Below are 20430 nucleotides of genomic sequence, written 5' to 3' on the forward strand. Positions count from 1 at the left end.
TTCCTGATGTTGTTATGGAGACAGACACGGCTCAAGTGACCTGCCTGTCTCCTCAAGGGCGGTTGGTCAGCACGATGCTTGGCAAATTGTGCTGTTGCTGTTGTTTTCCCTTCTTTCTCTTCTCCTCTTCCTCCTCACTTTTCTCCCTCCCTTCTCTCCTCCTCCTTTGCAAGAGAAATACTGCAAAATAATTAAATACAAAATAAATAAAAGAAAGTTAATACAAATTAGTTTACAAAGAAGTTACATCCCAATAGTCTATTTAGAAATTAATTTGAAGTTGTGTGGTGCCTTTGAATCCAAATTTTAAGTGGAAGTCATGTTCCTGGTCCGTTTGCAAGCATCTGTTATAAGCCATGGTAGCCTTGAAAGTAGTAAATAACTCAGCTGCATTTGTTTGATTTCAATATTGTGTATTTGGAAGTCAAACTATGACTTACGATTGTGCGGTTTGTATAGGCAATAAAATTTGTGTTTTGCACACCGACCAAGGAGCAAGGCAGCTTGCACATCACCCCTTCTCACTCACCCAGTATCACCCGCAAAGCCACTTTTGCTGGCTTCCGGGCTCGGCTCCCTGGACTCACGTGACAGCTGCTTGTTTAGTTGTGGGAGGAGGGAGAATGCTCAGCGCTTCTAGAAACATTTTGAAAGTTGGGGTGAACAGGGTTGTTACTCAGAAGGAAATCTCACTGTTTCAGCTTTACCTATTTTTTTTTTAATTGGTTACTTAATTATGTGCGTCTGTGCTGGGTCCTTGTCACTGGGTTGCAGCCATGCATTCCGGGAAACAATTTCTGTTCACTCAGAAGGACAATGCAGATTGTGGCGTGCAGTTGATTACACCGGCCGGCCCAAGGCAGAGTCTCCTCTTAGCCAAGGACCCTGACCAGTTTTTGTGAAAACCTGGTATATACCCTAAGTGTACGTGCCCAAATCCACCTCCCCAAATTCCCTGAAACTAGTCTGAACAAAGGAAAAGAAAGATACAATCAAAGTTATCCCAAGATTCATATGTTGTAAGCCTAGCTAGTTAAACAGAGGACATTTATCAATAGGCCTGTGGTCATATCCTGATAAATATAATGGAATTTATGACTTTGTTCTGTTACAGAGATAATTAGCATATTCTTTTAGGCGACTGAGAGTCCAAGTCCTGAGGCTTTTTTATTGGAGGGTCTGGTTTTCCATTGAAATGCCATTTCCATAGACACACCGGGGCGCAAAGTTCAGAGTCCATTGGGAGGGTGACCGTGCGTGTAGCCTAATCTTGGAATCCTGGCCTAAGATGGAGTCCAGCTCTGTCTGTTTCCTCCTTCAACCCCACGGACTGTAGCCCGCCAGGCCCCTCTGTCCATGGGAGTCTCCAGGCAAGAATCCTGGAGTGGGTTGCCATGCCCTCCTCCAGGGCATCTTCCTGACCCAGGGATCGAACCTGTGTTTACAAAGACAGAAACAGGAGCACGGGGGACGAGCAGCCTTTCTTCCCATTCCCTGTCTTCCCTGTTGGTCACAGCAGGACTCCTTTCTTTCGTTCCTTTGCTGCAGCCCCACAGTAATCCTTTTACGGCTGGGAACCAGAAATGCCTGCATAAGAACCTGAGGACAAACTCCCTGAGGCTTCCTCAGGGCCGGGGGCGGGGCAGGGTGGGGGAGTGGGAGCTTATTCCCCAGGTTCCCCGGGGCGGGAAGGGCGTCCCTGAGCTGCTATGGTCCTCTCACCCCGGAATTCCCCCAGGGGTCCTCTGAGGGTGAGGGGTGTGCAGAAATGGAGTCCCGGAACAGGCTTCTGAGGCCAGGGGTCCAGGCAGGGACAGTGGGAGGGGGTGCATTGGGAAAAGCTGGGGTGGGGGGGGCGTGGATCCCGGCACCACTGACTAGGGTGGCCTGGGAGTTGTTAGTGAGAAAGGGAAGGGAGTGGAACCCACCTACCACTGTGGGGTAGGAAGAGGCTCCCAGAGCAAAGGGATTCCCTCCAATAAGCCCCAGTGCGAGTGTGTGAAGGCAGGTTGCTCACACGGCAAAGCACACCGCTTGAAAACATCCTTGGCTCCAATCCTTTGGCCACCCGATGCGAAGAGCCGACTCTTTGGAAAAGATCCTGACATTCCCACCAAACAAACAACAGGTTTGCGACTCATTTTTCAGTCGACATCATTTTGGTGAAAATAAGTCGGTCATTGGAAAAGACCCTGATGCTGGGAGAGATTGAAGGCGGGAGGAGAAGGGGATGACATAGGAGGAGATGGCTGAATGGCATCACTGACTGGATGGACATGAGTTAGAGTAAACTCCGGGAGTTTTTGATGGACAGGGAGGCCTGGCGTGCTGAGGTTCATGGGGTTGCAAAGAGTCAGACACGATTGAGCGACTGAAGAAGCACTTTATGCAAGATGCCAGGGGGTGCTGTGACAAGCTCACCGTGTCCTGGATGGCATGCATTCATGCTGAGGGCTGTGACTAAGGACGAGCAGTGACTCGCAGGGTGAAGAGTCTGGGGGCAGGGGAGGGACTTCCCGGCTGGTCCTCTAGTGAAGACTTCGCCTTCCACTGTGGGAGATGCAGCTTCCATCGGTGGGGGAGGAGTGAGGAGTCCACATGCCCCGGGGCCAAAAATCCAAACCAGAACACAGAAGCAGTATTGTAACAGATTCAGAAAGACTTTAAAAGTGGTCCATGTCAAAAAAAAAAAAAAAATCTTAAAGAGATGGGAGATAAGAATGGCAGTCGGTTTTATTGGGATTCCAATAGCTGTCAGTCACCAGAACAATGGATTTGTGGAGACTGCACTCACCAGAAGATCTCTAGTGCACCTCTAGGTATGAGGGGGAGAGACAGAGGGGCGGGGGGACCCCCACCCAGATAGAGAGACAGGGGTGGGGGACCCCCACCTGGAGGGGGAGAGACAGAGGGGTGAGGGGACCCCCACCCGGAGGGGGAGAGACAGAGGGGCGGGGGGACCCCCACCCAGAGGGGGAGACAGGGGCGAGGGGATCCCTCATGGGACCCCCACCCGGAGGGGCAGACACAGAGGGGCGAGGGGATCCCTCATGGGACCCCCACCCTGAGGGAGAGACAGAGGGGCGAGGGAACCTCCACCCAGACGAGGAGAGACAGAGGGGTGGGGGGACCCCCACCCGGAGGGACAAAGGGGGAGAGACAGAGGGGCAAAGGGACCCCCACCCAGAGGGGGAGAGACAGAGGGGCGAGGGGACCCCCACCTGGAGGGAGAGACAGGGGCGAGGGGACTCCCACCCAGAAGGGGAAACACAGAGGGGTGGGGGATCCCTCAGGGACCCCCACCCAGAGGGAGAGACAAAGGGGCGAGGGGACCCCTACCCGGAGGGAAAGACAGAGGGGTGGGGGGACCCCCACCCAGAGGGGGAGACACATAGGGGCGGGGGATCCTTCTTGGGACCCCCACCCGGAGGGAGAGACAGAGGGGCGAAGGGACCCCCACCCGGAGGGGGAGAGAGAGGGGCGAGGGAACCCCCACCCGGAGGGGAAGAAACAGAGAGGCGGGGGGACTCCCACCTGGAGGGGGAGAGACAGAGGGGCAAGGGGACCCCCACCCGGAGGGGGAGAGACAGAGGGGTGGGGGACTCCAACCCAGAGGGGGAGAGACAGAGGGGTGGGGGGATCCCCACCCAGAGGGGGAGAGACAGAGGGCCGGGGGGAGCCCCACCCAGAGCTTCCACACTCCCCAGCATGCATGTGGGAAGAAGAATTGCAGAGCAAAGAGGTGAGCCCCCGTGAGGAATTGCTCTGTTTTCTCATCTGAAATGACTCTGTGGCCAAGATGCAAGGGTCTCCCCTAGCTTATTCAGAGAGGGATCCCCTGTCAGATCCGGTGCATTAAACCATCCTGCAATGCAGGAGACCCGAGTTCCATCCCTGGGTCGGAAAGATCCCCTGGAGGAGGGCATGTCAACCCTCTCTGGCATTCTTGCCTGGAGACTCCCCTGGACAGAGGAGCCTGGCGGCTACAGTCCACTGGGTGACGAGTCACATGGGACGGAGGGACTCACACTTGTGTGGCTTCACGGAGCTTTCCTGTGGTTTGGGGCCTCTCTGGGGAGCTTTCAGGAGGTGGCCTACAGCCAGTTTCCAAGGGAACACACAGAAATGTGGGGGACCTCTTATTCTCAGCAGTCCCCTCTCTCTCCCGGACCTCTACTGCTGCCTGCCAGGTGTCTGCCCTGGACGCCTGCAGCGCTTCCTGTTTCTTAGCTGGGATGGAGCTGTAGCGGACAGGCCACACTCACTGCTCGCCTGCCCTGAGTTTTGGGGTGCTGGTCGCTGTTTAGTTTCTCAGTCGTGTCCAACCCTTTTGCAACCCCACGGGCTATAGGCCGCCGGGAGCCTTAGCCCATGGGAGTTCCCCCAGACAAGAACACTGCAGTGGGTTGCCGTTTCCTCCTCCGGGGGATCTTCCTGACCCAGGGATCGAACCCATGTCTCCTGCATTGGCCGGTGGATTCTTTACCACTGAGCCAGCTGGGAGGCCCTACTCACTAAATACACAGTATTTAGTATTTTCCTCCCCCAAACCTTGACTGGAAGCGATGTTTCAGGGGGAAGAAAATGAAGTTGATGTTGCTGCCTCTTAAATAAAATGTCTGTTTTTAGAGACGGTATTCTGGGCTTGCTGCTCATTGTTCACAGCCAAGGAAAAAGCAACTTGTGTTCAATTTTTCATTCCCAGTTACCAACCCACTTGTTACGGATGTTGAAATCATTCCTGGGCAGACTTCCCTGATAGCTCAGATGGTAAAGAATCTGCCTGCAATGTAGGTGACCAGAGTTTGATACCTGGGTTGGGATGATCCCCTGGAGAAGGCAGTGGCACCCCACTCCAGTTCTCTTGCCTGGAAAATCCCATGGACAGAGGAGCCTGGCGGGCTATGGTCCATGGAGCACAAAGAGTCGGGCATGACGAGTAACTAACAGTTTCAGTTTTCCCTGTAAGTAACAGACTTAGACTTTTCAAAACCTGTTCTCGAGGTAGCAAAGCTCTGAGCTGGTGGCAACCATCTGTTTGTAACTGAGAAGGGCTGAACCACATTTGCCTGAATCTTTGGGGACTTGCAGCTTATGAACCATTGATTAGAAGCTCTATTAAGAGATAGACGCATATACACACACACACACACACACACACACACACACACACAAACAGAGAGAGAAATGGCTACATGCAAGGACTTTTTGCAAACATCCTTTCAAATATAGAGAATGTAGATGCTCCATTGGGGAAGTGACAAATAGACTCACATTATACCAAAGTGAGATAATTGAGTATGTGAAACTGGTCATGGCAAGGATTTAATAGGCAAACTGTTCCTTCCAGGGTTCTTCTTAACCTCTTCTATTATGTTCGAGCCTTTTTAAACTTAAGATCAGGAGTAAAAAGATCCCAGACCCTCTAACCCATCTTTCTCTTTGCCCCGCCAGGGACAGTCTCTCCCACACCCTCTCAAAGTCCTGGTGCCCCAGAGAACCTTCATTAAAAGGGTGGTCTGCTACCCGTCACCTTCGCTTGGGGCTCTTCCCCGAACATAGTGACAGTGATACAAAGCTGAAAACGGACGTCTGGAGCTTGGAACGCCTTCTCTGCAATGCAGGTCACTTTTCTTCCTGTGATAGAAATCTCCTCTGTGCATCAGAAGACTGATTTCAGGGCCTGAGACGTCACGGACGCCAAGCCTCGCTTCTCAAGTCCTGTCTTAAATTATGAAACGCAGCTCGGGGACTTGAGTGTAGATGACCTGTCTCAGCAGAGCGAGGTCTGGCAAACAAGAGAATGCTCAAGAGTCAATAACTGCTCAAGTGCTTTCTCCTGACTCCGGAGGCTCTCAGATCCCGGCGTTAATGTGAAACCTCTCTGTTTCTCTCTCTCTCTTGCCCTAATACCGTGTATGTTTTTTTTTTAACATGGTCTCTGTCTCACTCTCTCTCTCTTCTATTGCTTGTAGATTTGCAGAGTTCTCTAAACGCCCGCAAATCCTGTTTCATTAATCATATTTCCATCAGTCCAACAGAGTAAAGCGTGCAAAGGCATCTTACTTGCATTGAGGTTAGAGACAGTCTAGAGAGGTTTCAGAATGAGATTGTGGTAATTTGGCGAGGGCGTGCTGGAACACACCCAGGCTTGATGTCCTCAGCCTTCTGCAGGACGATCCTGCTGTTCCCGCTGTCGAAAACACAGCAAGACAAGGGGAGGGGCGTAAGAAGTACAGCGTACTGTGTATAAAATAATGAGCTACAAGGAGATACTGTCCAGCACAAGAAATATAGCTAGTACTTTTTTAATAGCTATAAATGGAGTATGGGTTTCCACGGTGGCTCAGATGGTAAAGAATCTGCCTGCAACGCAGGAGACCTAGGTTCGATCCCTAGGTTGGGAAGATTTCCTGGAGGGGATGGTATGACTACGCACTCCAGTATTCTTGCCAGGAGAATCCCATGGACAGAGGAGCCTGGCAGGCTACAGTCCGTGGGGTCGCAAAGAGTTAGGCAGGACAGAAGTGACTTAGCACACACATAGCCCTGACATGGCCCATCAAGGCTACGAAATCAAATTTTCTGTATTTTTAGGCACACAAGTGCCTAAATACAACGTGAATGGTTACTAGAGTTTTTAAACCAAATTGTAATGCGGGAAAATCTTTCGGGTAAACACTTCACTGGTTTTTATGAGAAAGGAATAACTGTTTTGGGAATTGATTCATCGAGTCAAGAAGCATAGAAGAGTTGGAGAAAGGCCACAATCTGTAGAAAGTCACGGTGAGAAGTGTAATATAAACGACATTATTGTTAGTCTGAGTCTTTTTTTTTTTTAAAGTAGGCCAGCTCTGTGCAGAGATTTCCCTTCTTGGTGGCATCGTGCGATGCCCATAAACCCTGTGTAAAGTGTAATTCCATAAAATAATTACATTCATGCTAGAGCTGACCAAGTGTCCCTGAGGGTGTGGCTTTGCATAAAGCTATCCTGGTTGTAAGTAGTCACCGCCCAGGTTTTGAACCCAGACGTTGTAATGCGTGTTCCACTTCACCTTGGCCACCAAATTCTAAAACCCACAGAGATCTTCCCAAATCTGTGCATGGTCTTTAGGGAGGTCGTGAGCATCTGCAGAGCACATGTGCCTGTGCATGGCTGCATTTTTCTCAGGGAAGACACCTCAATATTTCAAATTTCTCGAAGGTTTTATAAGCCGTACCAGCCACCTAAGAGAAAAAGCAGAGGAAATGGAAAACTTGTAAAACTCAGCAGAGAGGCAGTTTCCCGTCTTTCCTGTTTAAAAAATATGCTCTCAGAGAATGACCTTCAGAAAGCTTCTTTCTTTTTTTTCCACACTAGTAGCCTGTTTATTGATTTTTTTTTTTATGATGGCTGTGGAGATAACAGTAATTAAATGTGGTGGTGTTTCTTTATCATATGAATGATTTCTTTATCTTGCGCAACCATGTGAATGATTTATAAGTTTTGTAGCATTTCCAGCAGTCAAATATTAGATAGCAATTTGTCCTGATGGAGATCACTGGTGACGTTCCTTTCTTTCTCTCCAAGACCAACCCTCAATACTACAGAGCGTCTCTGAGCCTCTGATGGACTTAGTGTGTGAGCACGTGTCTGACTTTCTGTAACCCCAGAGACTGTAGCCCAGGAGGCTCCTGTGTCCATGGGAGTCTCCAGGCAAGGATACTGGAGTGGGTTGCCATGCCCTCCTCCAGGGGATCTCCTCCAGGGGATCTTCCCCACCTAGGGATCGAACCCGGGTCTCTTACGTCTCCTGCATTGGCAGGCAGGTTCTTCACTACTAGTGGCCCCTGGGAAGCCTGTGATGGACTTGGAGATGTTTTTATTCGGGAAAGATGCTACTGGGCTGTGTTCTGAAAAAAACGGCACCAAAAGTTCACATAGATAATCCTTTACAGAGTGCGCCCCCTGCTGCTGGCTGCTGTGGAATTGCGCGTCTTTGTGCCGTGGCCCCGTTTCTATGAGCGAAAATGGAACGCAGTGTCAGGGCCAGAATCTAAGAATAGACACACTCGGGAATAAGAAGCTAAAGCCTGGCCCCGCATCAGATGGAAGCCGGACGATACATCGGTGCCAGAGAAGAAGATAAATTAATGACTGAGAATTAAGGACCATGAGGCTGGGAAGATGGGCTGCTGTCCTTCAGGGTATGGCTCTCATTCAGTCCCTCAGTCGTGTCTGACTCTTTGTGACCCCATGGACTGCAGCACGCCAGGCCTCCCTGTCCATGACCAACTCCCAGAGTTCACCCAAACGCAGGTCCATTGAGTCAGTGATGCCATCCAACCATCTCATCCTCTGTCGTCCCCTTCTCCTCCCGCCTTCAATCTTTCCCAGCATCAGGGTCTTTTCCAGTGTATCAGGTCTTCACATCAGGTGGCCAAAGTATTGCAGCTTCAGCATCAGTCCTTCCACTGAATTTTCAGGGCTGATTTCCTTTGTGGGGTCGCACAGAGTCGGACACGACTGAAGCGACTTAGCAGCAGCAGCAGCAGGGAATCAGGATGTGGTAGACGGGGTCAGAGATTGAATGTGGGACCGTGTGTCTGAGGAGACGGTTACCAGGTCCAAGCTCACTTTCTCGGTGAATCAGAGACGAGGTGTTGAGGCGAGGAATACGGCTTTACTCAGAGAGCAGACTGACCAAAGAGATGGCAGGGTAGTGTCTCAGAGTAACCATCTTATTGGGGTTCTGAGTGCCAGGTTCTTTCGTGGATGAAAAGAAAGGGGTAGGTGAGGAAACCAAGGAAAAAGGCCATTGATCTTGCAAATGTGTCCTACAATGGCAAGCCTCGGGGCAGGAGAGTGTGTTAATTCCTTCCTTCCTGCTGTCCCCAGGTGGACAGGGCTCTGAACAAACGTGCTTGCTTTAGTTTAAGGTCCAGGCAGAGGGGCAGGATGCTCTGAGGCAGGCCGTTTATGTATGATTATAACAACAAAAAGCAACGAAAAGCAAGTCAAGGAAACAGTTCCAACAGGGACTCAGAACTCGCCCTGCCCTTGCAGCAAGATGACCTGGGTCCTGAAAGCCCGACTCGAGGCGGGAAGGTCTTGTTGCAGGAAGAGGGAACCCCCACCCCTCGGGCCCCCGAGAGTGGGCTCTTGTCTAACCCTCGGAAATGAATTGTCCAAGGAGACACATACATGCTGACTGTCCTTGTTTAATGACGCGGGCGATGAAGCCCACCAGCCCAAGGAATGGACTTGGGAGACACCAAGTGCAGCGAGAAGTGAGGCTTTCGTGATGGTCTTTGCAAGATCAGCTGCCTGGTGGGGAGGCTCACCCAGAGTTGTTACAGCGGGGGTTTTTATCCACTTGGCCCACAAGTCCCTCATGAATTTTTTTATTGGGATGCCACAGGGTTAGCCATCTTCCTGAGAGGGTCACCTGGATTTTTTTTTTTTTTTTTACTCTCCCCAAGTCCTTCTTCTCGTTTTTATGTTTTGAATTTACCAGCAGAATGAAAATCCTCGGCATTTCAGTCTCTCCCCTTGTCTGGCTTTTCCTGCGCAAGGATCCTGAAAGGCTGTTTGGTCAGCAGGCTGTCCCTCTAGGCTGGTTGTCCCTGAAAACGGAGCACTTGGTGTTTTTTGGCTTCACTTCATAGCGGTGGCTGATGCTGCGTTCTCCAGGGAAGAGCTGCCTCGAGGCTGCATGCACCAGAGTGTCGCCTTCTGCGCTCTGGCCTCGGCAAGGAGGACGTGTGTGGCTCCATCAGGGAAGCCAAGCGACCAGCACAGGTGACCCCTGAGGTTCAGGGGTCAGGTGGCGGGGTGGGGGGTGTCTAACGTGAGATGCGCTGCTGGGAGCCGAGGTTTCTCCTCCTGACTTAGCGCTGAATTCCCCTCCTAGAGCAGAAGTCAGGGTCTAGAAGAGACGGACAGGATCCCTGAACAGGGACGGAGAAGAGAGGTGGACTGGGCTGCCCCTTCCAGGTGCCCAGCGTGGGTGGGTGCGTGCGTGGGGCACGGTTAGTGTATGGTATAGTTCGGGCTGAGGCAGAAAAGAAGGAGACACGATGTCAACGGAGGTGGGTGACCTTCATTCAGGCAAGGAGGGGCGACAGTGAATCTAATGACCAGGCTGAGCGCGAGAGGGATCAGGGAGGCTTCATGTTTAAAGGGAGGTTTGTGGAAGCAATAAGGGAAATGGTAGTCAAGTGGGATGTTTTGGGCACTCTTTAGTTGAGATGGCCTTTGTCGTTGAACAGGGGGTAGGAGGTTTCTGGGCAGGGGATGGTAAATTCCAGGTAGATGCAACTGGCGGGGACATCAGGGTGGAAATTAAAGTTGGATGTGGTTTTCCCCGAAGTGAGATGACTCAGCAAGGGCCTTTGAGACCCTTGTTTTCTTCTCTAGGCCCAAGGACTCGGTCAGTTAGGAGTGGCTTCAGCCGCAGGTCGTCCCTCTGCTCAAGGCTTTGTCTCTGCTGGGGTGACCCACATTTAAAGAGCGCTTGAGGTGGGAGGAGACACAGCCCTGCCAGCCAGCATGACACAGGACGACTCTCTAAGGCTCCCTGCTCCCCAGTTGCCTCCCTGATTCCCTCGGGCTGTGCCAGAGCCTGGTCTGTTCAGCCCTCTCCATCGACCCCCATCTTGGGTCTTCTCCCTCCCTTCCACCTGTGTTGATAGGAGAAGTCTTTGGATGCTCATCTATTTTTTTTAAATTGTCAATTGGATAGACAAAATATCTATGTTTACATTTAATATCTTGACATTTTAGTTTTTAATTTCTTATCCCCTCCCCCCTTTTGGAATTGAAGTGCGCTTACTCAGAATACACTAGATTTGTGGAATTATTTTATGTACCACAAATAGAATGTTGGGATTAGATAAACCAATATCCTGGTGGCTCAGGTGGTTAAGAATCTGCCTGCAACCCAGGGTGCGATCACTGGGTTGGAAAGATCCCCTGGAGGAGGAAATGGCAACCCACTCCACTGTTCTTGCCTAGAGACTCCCATGGACAGAGGAGCCTGGTGGGCTGCAGTCCACAGGGTCGCAAAGACTGGGATACGACTGAGCGACTAACACTTTCACTTTCTTTTCAAACTGACATTTAAAATTTTTTTTTATTTATTATTGTTTTCTTTTTTTTATTATTTTATTTTTAACTTTACAATATTGTATTGGTTTTGCCATATATCAACTCAAACTGACATTTTAAAGCAAAACCAAATATGCAGAAATACACTATGATGAACACACTATGATGTCTTTTAATTTGTTTTCTGGGGATTCATTTCATCATTGCGAAATGAAGAGACGTGGCATGTAGTGGTGAACTTTAGTTTGTATTTTTTTATTGCTTTAAAGGAGATTTATATCTATTATACATGGTTGGCAAACAGCTTTCCTCTGTGGAAATTTTTTATCATGTGGTTTAGTATTTCCTTCTGGAGAAGAAACGAAAGGTTTATTTCTGCCCATTGTTTGTAATCCGAACTAATGTTCCAAGCATAGTCTGATTTCAAAATGAAATATCCTAGGAGTCCATGGGGTGGCTGAGGGTCGGACACAACTGAGCGACTTCACTTTCGCTTTTCACTTTCATACATTGGAGAAGGAAATGGCAACCCACTCCAGTGTTCTTGCCTGGAGAATCCCAGGGACGGGGAGGGGAGCCTGGTGGGCTGCCGTCTATGGGGTGGCACAGAGTCAGACATGACTGAAGCGACTTAGCAGCAGCAGCAGCAGCAGACATTCAGTTCAGTTCAGGTCAGTTGCTCAGTCGTGTCGGACTCTTTGCACCTATCTCTGACTTTACTAAGTAACCAAATGTCACGCAGAGAATGGAGATGGCTGAAAATGTTGACTCTGAAATGAACGACCTGCAGGGGGCAGTGTGCTACAGTGTAAAAGACCCATCTCTGCTTGGATCGCTAGCCTTTGCCCTGCCCTCTGGTAAGCTTAATACCAGGCTTCCTAACTTGATTAAAAAACGTTATTTTCCCTACTGTGGCGACAGGAATGTTTGTTTGTGGAAATTATACTAGCAACTGATCTCAGTTCTTTATTAAAAATGGATACATATATATATATATGTATGGATGAGTCCCTTCTCTGTATTCACCTTGAAACAGTCACAAAATTGTTAATTGGCTATATGCTGCTCCTGCTGCTGCTGCTGCTAAGTCGCTTCAGTCGTGTCTGACTCTGTGCGACCCCATAGACATCAGCCCACCAGGCTCCCCCGTCCGTGGGATTCTCCAGGCAAGAACACTGGAGTGGGTTGCCATTTCCTTCTCCAGTGCATACCCCAATACAAAAGAACAAATTTATAATAAAAGTAAAAAGCAAATTTCTCTGGGGAAAAAATATAGGGATAGCATGATTGTCACAAATGTGATGGTTAGATGGAGTTTCGATTTTCTATAACGTTGCTTGTCTCCATTTATTAAATGTCTCAGTTCAGTCGCTCAGTCGTGTCCGACTCTTTGCGACCCCATGACTGCAGCACTCCAGGCCTCCCTGTCTATCACCGACTCCCGGAGTCTACTCAGACTCATGTCCATTGAGTCAGTGATGCCACCCAACCACCTCATCAGCTGCCGTCCCCTTCTCCTCCCGCCTTCAATCTTTCCCAGCATCAGGCTCTTTTCAGATTAACCGTTTATACTTTGAAAAAAAAAAAACAAAAAACATATATATAGTTTGAACTTAGAATATCGGTTTCTTAGTTTTAGTGTATATTTTTTAAAAAAGGCATCCAGATGGTAAAATACTGTTTCAGCTTTCTGGGATTCATTTATTATGATTGTTACAAAATTGACAAGTCAAAAGTGTTAGTCAGTCATGCTCAAGGTCAGTAAACTGCCGGTCTCTAGCACAAGATGCTGGAGAGGGCGCCTTGATGCTCCTGTGGTTCTCAGGCAGTCGCTCCAGTCCCCCCGCCCCCGTCGTGTATCAGGCATTAGGGCTTTTCTCCCGTCCGATGGAAGACTCCATGTCTTGGCAAGTGGTTCGCTCTGTAGCACCTCACAGGACTGAAGAACTTAATCCTACGCCTGAAGCCTTGGAGTCTGTCCCTTTGGCAAGACCGAAGTGGGAATATTGTTACCGGCTTGGATTTCCACTTCAAGAGAAAAAAAGAATGCTTGTCGTTTCAGCCTCCTGTGCTGAAATTCAAATGCAGATCTGACTTGGCCTGCCCGACCACAGTGGAGGGAAGAACAGTTAGAACGCTGAGGTTCTGAGAACTGGGCGGAGGCCCTCTTTTTATCTCCTTTTTCCATTTTTTTCCCATTTACTCTCCTTTTCTCTCTTTTCTTTTTTTTTTTTTTTCAGACCTGCCTCAACATATAGAACTCACGGTTCCCTGGCGGCTCAGCAGTAAAAGAATCAGCCTGCAATGAAGGAGACCTGGGTTTCGATCCCTGGGTTGGGAAAATCTCCTGGAGGAGGGCATGGCAACCCACTCCAGTATTCTTGCCTGGAGAATCCCATGGAGAGAGGAGCTGGGCGTGCTGCAGTCCATGGGGTCGTAAAGAGTTGGACACGACTGAGCAATTTAACATAACACAAGCATCCCCTGAGCCTTGTTAGGGCCAGATCTTTTTTGTTTCTTTTACTTTATTTACTTTTTTATTTTTGGCTGGGTCTTGGGCTTCCTCTCGTTACAGCGGGTAGGGGCTGGGTCTTGGGCTTCCTCTAGGATAGGTAGGGGCTGTCCTCTGGTTCTGCTGAGCAGGCTTCTGATTGCAGAGGCCTCGCTTGTTACGGAGCGCAGGTTTCTGTAGTTGTGTTTCTCAGGCCCTAGAGTGCGGGTCTCAGAAGCTGTGGCTCAGCACGGCCTTAGCAGCCCCGAGGCATGTGGCATCTTCCCAGACCAGGGATCGAACCAGTGTCCCCTGCATTCCAAGGCAGACTGCCAACCACTGGACCACCAGGGAAGCCCGCTTTGACATTCCTAATCTTGGCACAGTAGAAGTTTACAAGCCAGTCGTTGCGTGGAACGCCCCTCAGTTTCCCTGGTATTTCCTCGTGAACCTGTGTGGGCTGCCCGTCTTCGCCAGAAGGGCAGCACAGAAATAACGCTCTGTTCTTGTCATTGTATTTAGTTGTAGACCATAGTGTTTTGAGCATTCCCGTAGCTGCTGACGATTTGACTAAAGTGAAGTGAAAGTTGGTCAGTCATGTCTGACTCTGCATACAGTCCATGGGATTCTCCAGGCCAGAACACTGGAGTGGGTAGCCTTTCCCTCCTCCAGGGGATCTTCCCCACCCAGTGATCAAACCCAGGTCTCACGCATTGCAGGCGGATTCTTTACTAGCTGAGCCACCAGGGAATCCCAAGAATGCTGGAATGGATAGCGTATCCCTCCTCCAGCGGATCTTCCCGACCCAGGAATCGAAGCAGGGTCTCCTGCATTACAGGTGGATTCTTTACCAACTGAGCTAAGGTGGTCCTCAATTTTAACACTTTAATTTTAAAGAAGGGGAGCTCTTTCCTTGATGCTAGCTCAGCCGGCAACTAGGATTAGAGTCTGTCATGAAATCACACTATCAGAGTTTTGGACATGAGAAACATCAGTTCCTTCCTTTGACAAGTACCCTAACATCTAGAAGGCAGAACGAGTGCTTACTCTTGTTATGCACACATCACCTTTAATCTTGTCCATGTGGCTTATTAAAAAACCGAACAAAAGTTGAATGTTTCTGATTTAGTTTCACTTAAGGTTTGAATCTTTTTTTTTCTGGAAAATTCATCAAGCTGAGGCGTTTTTGGAGTAAGAACTTCCTAAGTGCTCCTTTAGGAAAATAGGAAATCATAATTTGGAAACGGGGATTTAAGGAATTTTACTTTCCAGAAGACTATTTCCTATTCCATGTCTAGTTTACTTGTGTTTCTGGACAGACCCTCAGAATACATAATATTAAATTTAAAGAGTATATTTTCTCATGTCTTAGGTTATATTTATCGAGAAAGGATAGATGCTGAAAGTAAACCGCGGTTTCTCGCCTTTAGCATTATGATCATTTAGGCTCGATAATTGTGTTTTTTTTTTAATTTACTTTTTATTGGATTTCAGTTGCTTTCCAATGCTGTGTTAGTTGCTGTGTCCAGCAGAGTGAATCAGCTATATGTACACATATATCCGCTCTTTTTTTTTGGATTTCCTTCCCATTGAGGCCACCCCAGGGCACTGAGTAGAGGTCCCTGAGCTGTACGGTGGGTTCTCATCAGTCACCCATTTTACATGTGTGTGTCTGAGTCTGCAGCCCCATGGACTGTAGCCCACCGGGCTCCTCGGTCCATGGATTTCCCAGGTGGGAATTCTGAAGGGAGTTGCCATTTCCTACTGCAGGGGATCTTCCTGGACCAGGGATCTATTTTAAACATAGTATCAATAGCATGTATCTGTCAGTCCCATCTCCCATTTCAGCCTATCACCATCCCTCCCCACCTTGGTATCCATGTGTTTGTTCACTATGATCTGCGTCTCTTATTTCTTTGGCTGTGTGTCTATAGTGGGTCCGGTCTGTGAATTACAGGCCATTTAGCAGCTTCCATGGCCCCTGCCCACTGGATCCAGAGGTTTCTCCCAGTTCTGACAACCAGAAATAGCTCCAAATGCTGCAACTGTCCCTTTCTGGGTAACAGAAGCTGGACAAACAAACTTGCCTCTTCTTGAGAACTCCTGAAGCAGATCATAGAATTGTTATGTAATTTCTAAACTTTGAAATTTAGGAACTATGGGTGGGGTTATAGACTTATAATTCAAACTTTTATTCAAGTAGAATTTTCAGCATTTCCATTATTAAGTGCACGGACTTTTAAGAATAAGTTTCAAGAAGAAAGTAGACCAGATAAGGTTAAATTTTAAGTATTTCTAGAGATGTATCTTTGCAATATAATATCAATATATTCAACTATAATATCAATATATAAAATATTAAAATGTATATATATTAAAGTTAATGTGTGTTCTCAAGGTGTCCTCAGCCGCTCACTTGTGTCTGCCTCTCTGCGACCCCGTGGACTGTAGCCCACCAGGCTCCTCCGTCCGTGGGATTCTCCAGGTAAGAACACTGGAGTGGGTTGCCATGCCCTCCTCCAGGGGATCTTCCTGATCCAGGGATTGAACTCATGTCTGCCTGCACTTCCTGTATTGTAGGCAGATTCCCTATGCACTGAGCCATAGCGAGGTCAGCAGCATTAAAATTAAAATATGTTAAAGTATCAACATATATTAACACATTACAATTTTAAGTATTTCTGCAGATACGTTTTTACCCCATAATATATCTATATCTATATATAGAGAGAGGTGTTATGGGGATGACGTTTATTTTTTGCTAAATTTCATCAGCATTTAGACAACAAATCCACCTTTTTCACGTCAGTTAGGCCAGTCCCGGTTTCCCCGAGTAGACTTTGATAGAATTTCTCGTCACACGGAAGGATGCATTCTCTGATCCTGCGTTCACCAGACTGCCTCTGTGCTGGTGGTGACCGCCGAGGAAGCTCAGCGCCCATTCCGGATGAGAACTTCGGTGGGAATGTGTTTCCCCAGGGCGCTTCACCATCAAATCGAGACCTGCTGTAATTGCTTTTCAGTGGTGCCAAGTTTTACTTCTTTTTCAGTCCTCTTCTGTCAGCTTGCCACTGGGAGGACTGAACTGCAAGGAACGGCACATAATTTGAAATGGGTGTGTGTTCCCTACAAAAATCCTCTTGGCAGACGAAATATTTTTTACTGCGTTCACCGTGTGCGGTAGGGAGGAATGAACAAATACTTTCCCATCATATCTCTTGAGTCCTTGGACAGGTCAGAAATGAAGCTTGAGTAACCACAGGTGCTCACGAAAGGAATGCGAAAATATTTCTGATGTGTTGTTCACCCATTATGCAAGTATTTGCTTTATTACAGCTATTGAAATACCTTCACAAATATTTTCTGGCAAAGCGAGCATTTATTTTGGAAACATTTACTTGGCTTTGAAGGTTGCTCTTACTCAATTGTTTGCTCAGTAGAGGGGAAAAAAAATGGGAAATGCTTTTCAAGTTATTTGTCACATGTACCTCTAGTACCCTCGTGAAGAAATCTTCGGGGTTAGGCTTGTGTTAAAATGGTTCACAAATCAAAGAAACACGCAAGAAAGTGAGAAAAGGCCAATCTGATGGCTACAGGAAGATGACAACGTGGTAGAGACTTAAGAATTAAAAAAAAAAAGAAAACACAAGAGCCCTGAAGATGAAAACAGGAGAAAAACCACGGGCAGATATGAGAGTAATGGAAATTAGCAACAGAAGCAGCTTCACGGGGACAAAGAATTTCACTTTGTTCTAAGATTCCTTAGCAACAGGAGCAGCTTCACGGGGACAAGGAATTTCACTTTGTTCTAAGATTCCTGATGTTCAGGGTTCTTTCCTCGGGTGTCAGAGGTGATAATGGAAACTCGGTAGATAAGGGTATGAGGCTGGCTTTGGGTGGATTGAATATAACTTTCCGCTAAACTGGATTTATGAATGAAGGAGAATATATGCGTCAACTAGAAAAAAAAAATGCACAACGAGAGAGTTGAGTTAAGTTTTATTGGAGGCACAGTGAGGACTGTGGCCTGGGATACAGCCTCTCAGGTGGCTCTGAGGAGCTGCTCCCGAGAGGGCAGGCGGAGGTCACGGTGTATCTTGGCAGAACGTGATTGTAGTGAAGGGGGATCTGTGCAATGAAGCACACACGTTTGGCAGAAGGTGGTCGCTGGTCACAGAGGGTTGCTGGTAGTCGCAAGGAGCTGCTAACTCCATCAGGGATTTTAGGGCCTTGCTAGATATGAGATGATGCAAGAAACTGGGCATGTTAAGCCTTTTCCCAGGGAGGTCCCTGGTAGTACAGGGGCTAAGACTCTGCACTTCCGCAGCAGGGGACATGCATTCATTCCTGGTTGGAAACTAAGGTCCCATATGCCACACGGCCAAAAGAAATAAATCAATAAATACTAGAAACAAAGCTTCATTATAGAAACTAGGTAGCCACTGAGAAATCTGTTCGCCAAGCGGCAGTGGAGACGCATAGAAACAGAGTTACGGATAAAGAGAGGGGTTAAGGGAAACTGTTAGTCACTCAGTCGTGTCCGACTCTTTGTGATCCCGTGGACTGTAGCCCTACAGGCTCCTCTGTCCATGGGATTCTCCAGGCAAGAATACTGGAGTGGGTTGCCACTTCCTAAAGAGGGAGAGCGTGAGATAAATAGAATAGCATGGATGCATACGCACTAAGATATGTAAATAGATAGCCAATGGGAATTTGCTCTCTGACTCAGGAGTCAAAGTGGGGCTCTGTGATAATTCTAATTCAAATTAGAATTCTAAATCTCTGTGCGTCCTAAGTTGCTTCAGTCGTGTCTGACTCTTTGCAACCCCATGGACTGTAGCCCTCCAGGCTCCTCTGTCCCTGAGATTCTCCAGGCAGGAATACTGGAGTGGGTTGCCCTTTCCTTCTGCACTAATTCTCTGTAATAATCTGTAGGAATGGGCAGGAGGTGGGAGGGAGATTCAAGAGGGAGGGGACATACCTACATCTCTGATTAATTCATGTTGATGTATGACTGAAATCAGACCAATATTGTAAAGCAGTCATCAATCAATTAAAAATAAATGCATTTTTAAAAATATTAATAGAAACAAATACTTAACAGGACAAAAGTTAAAAAAAAAAAAAAATAGGTAGCCCGGCCCAGTCCCCAACATGTTTAAAAAAAAAAAAAATCGTTTCCTGAAAATATCTAACTATCTGCAGACCTGGTCTGCTAGTCTTTCCAGAGCACAGATGGCTCAATTCCTCACCTCCACCCTGAACTCCTTTCAGGGGGGCATGGAGGGTCAGTGACTGCAGTGGCCAGGGACCTCATCCTAAAAGAAGCAGGCGACAATGGCCAGTTTTCAGTCCTAAAGACGAGAACACGATCAGTTTGTTTGTTTTTCACATTTTTTTATTTACTTGGCCATGCGAGGTCTTTGCTGTAGCGTGCAGGGTATTTAGTTGCAACACATGGGGTCTAGTTCCCTGACCAGGGATCGAACCCAGGCCACCTGCATTGGGAGCTTGGGGTGTTAGCCACGGGACTGCCAGGGAGGTCCCTCAAATAAGTTTAATCATGGGATCCCATGGGATGTCTTGTGTAAAGGAAAAGAAACGCTGATTCAGCGGATGCTCTCAGTCAAGACTTGGTGAGCTGAGGTGAGCCAACTCATTAGAAAAGACCCTAATGCTGGGAAAGATTGAGGGCAGGAGGAGAAGGGAACGACTGAGGATGAGCTGGTTGGATGGCATCACCGAGTCGACGGACATGAGTTTGAGCAAGCTCTGGGAGACAGTGAAGGACAGGGAAGCCTGGCGTGCTGCTGTCCATGGGGTTGCAGGGAGTCGGGACACAACAGAGCCACTGAACGACAGTGACCAGCTCATGCTGGAAAGGACTCTTATTTCTTTGATCCCGACGAGGGAAAATTCTTTGGTGGTTAATAACCAAGTACCACCTCATAAGGAACAACGGGCACGATCCTTTTATGTCTTTTTGTGCATTTCTGGAAACTTTGCGCATGGAAAGTGCTCAGTAAATGTACACTGAAATGAACTGAATTAAGTTGAAATTGCTGTCTCCAAAGCTCGTGGTAGAGCAACAGTTTGGGCTACGAGAGCCCCAGGCGGCATCTGTCATCATGCAGATAAGCATTCCTAATAAAGTTTAAATGCTAGAGGCATTTGCCTTCATTCCAAGCCTTCTGTGAGGGCTCATTCGAGGGTCTGGAGAAGCTGAGAAGTCTTGTCAACACCACATCAATGGGGACACACATGAGTTCCTTCCGCCCTGAAATGTTATCCGTGGCCACGACCGCCCCTGAATAGGAGCTTTTGAAACCCAGGCTTCGAGCTACCCAGTACAGCATCGATACCATCAGAGCTTATTATCAAATTTCCATTCCCCCCAGAACTGACACCCCCAGGCCAGTCATAACAGCAGCAGCCTGCTTCTCGGATGAATGAGAACATGTTCATTCATTGGAGGTGCTGAGTGCCTTCTGCAAGGAGAACACGAAACGCCAATGCTTTCAATTGCATTTAACTTCTGTAATGTGATGATTGAGTGTTCTGGCCATCCTGACATATAGAAGTATTCACTTGTGTATTGTCACACTTAAGATTTGAAACACGTATCTTTGTTTAACGCCATTTCACATTAAATAAGGGAAATAGATCGGTGTAACAGTTTATATCTAAGTTTTCTTTGGCTGAATTTCCCTGAATTCTCGCAAAACATTTCCCACTAAATTTGTTTTGTCGTTCAGTCGCTCACTCGTGTCCGACTCTTTTCGACCCCATGGACTGCAGCATGCCAGGCCTCCCTGTCCTTCGGCATCTCCCGGAGTTAATTCCTATTAAC

The 20430-nt window shown here is 48.0% G+C and overlaps 1 protein-coding gene across 1 annotated transcript in view; it reads left to right on the plus strand.

Moving 5' to 3' along the window:
* The window catches only part of LOC101902122 (uncharacterized), a 53408-nt gene extending 37448 nt beyond the window's left edge, over positions 1-15960 (plus strand). The window contains exon 3 of the mRNA XM_059884003.1: positions 13330-15960. Coding sequence (XP_059739986.1) covers positions 13330-13397 — 68 coding nt within the window. The 3' untranslated portion in view covers positions 13398-15960. The remainder of the gene's footprint in view (positions 1-13329) is intronic.
* The last annotated feature ends 4470 nt before the right edge of the window (positions 15961-20430 follow it).

The sequence above is a fragment of the Bos taurus genome, chromosome Y (assembly GCF_002263795.3).
Source record: "Bos taurus isolate L1 Dominette 01449 registration number 42190680 breed Hereford chromosome Y, ARS-UCD2.0, whole genome shotgun sequence".
NCBI lineage: Eukaryota > Metazoa > Chordata > Mammalia > Artiodactyla > Bovidae > Bos > Bos taurus.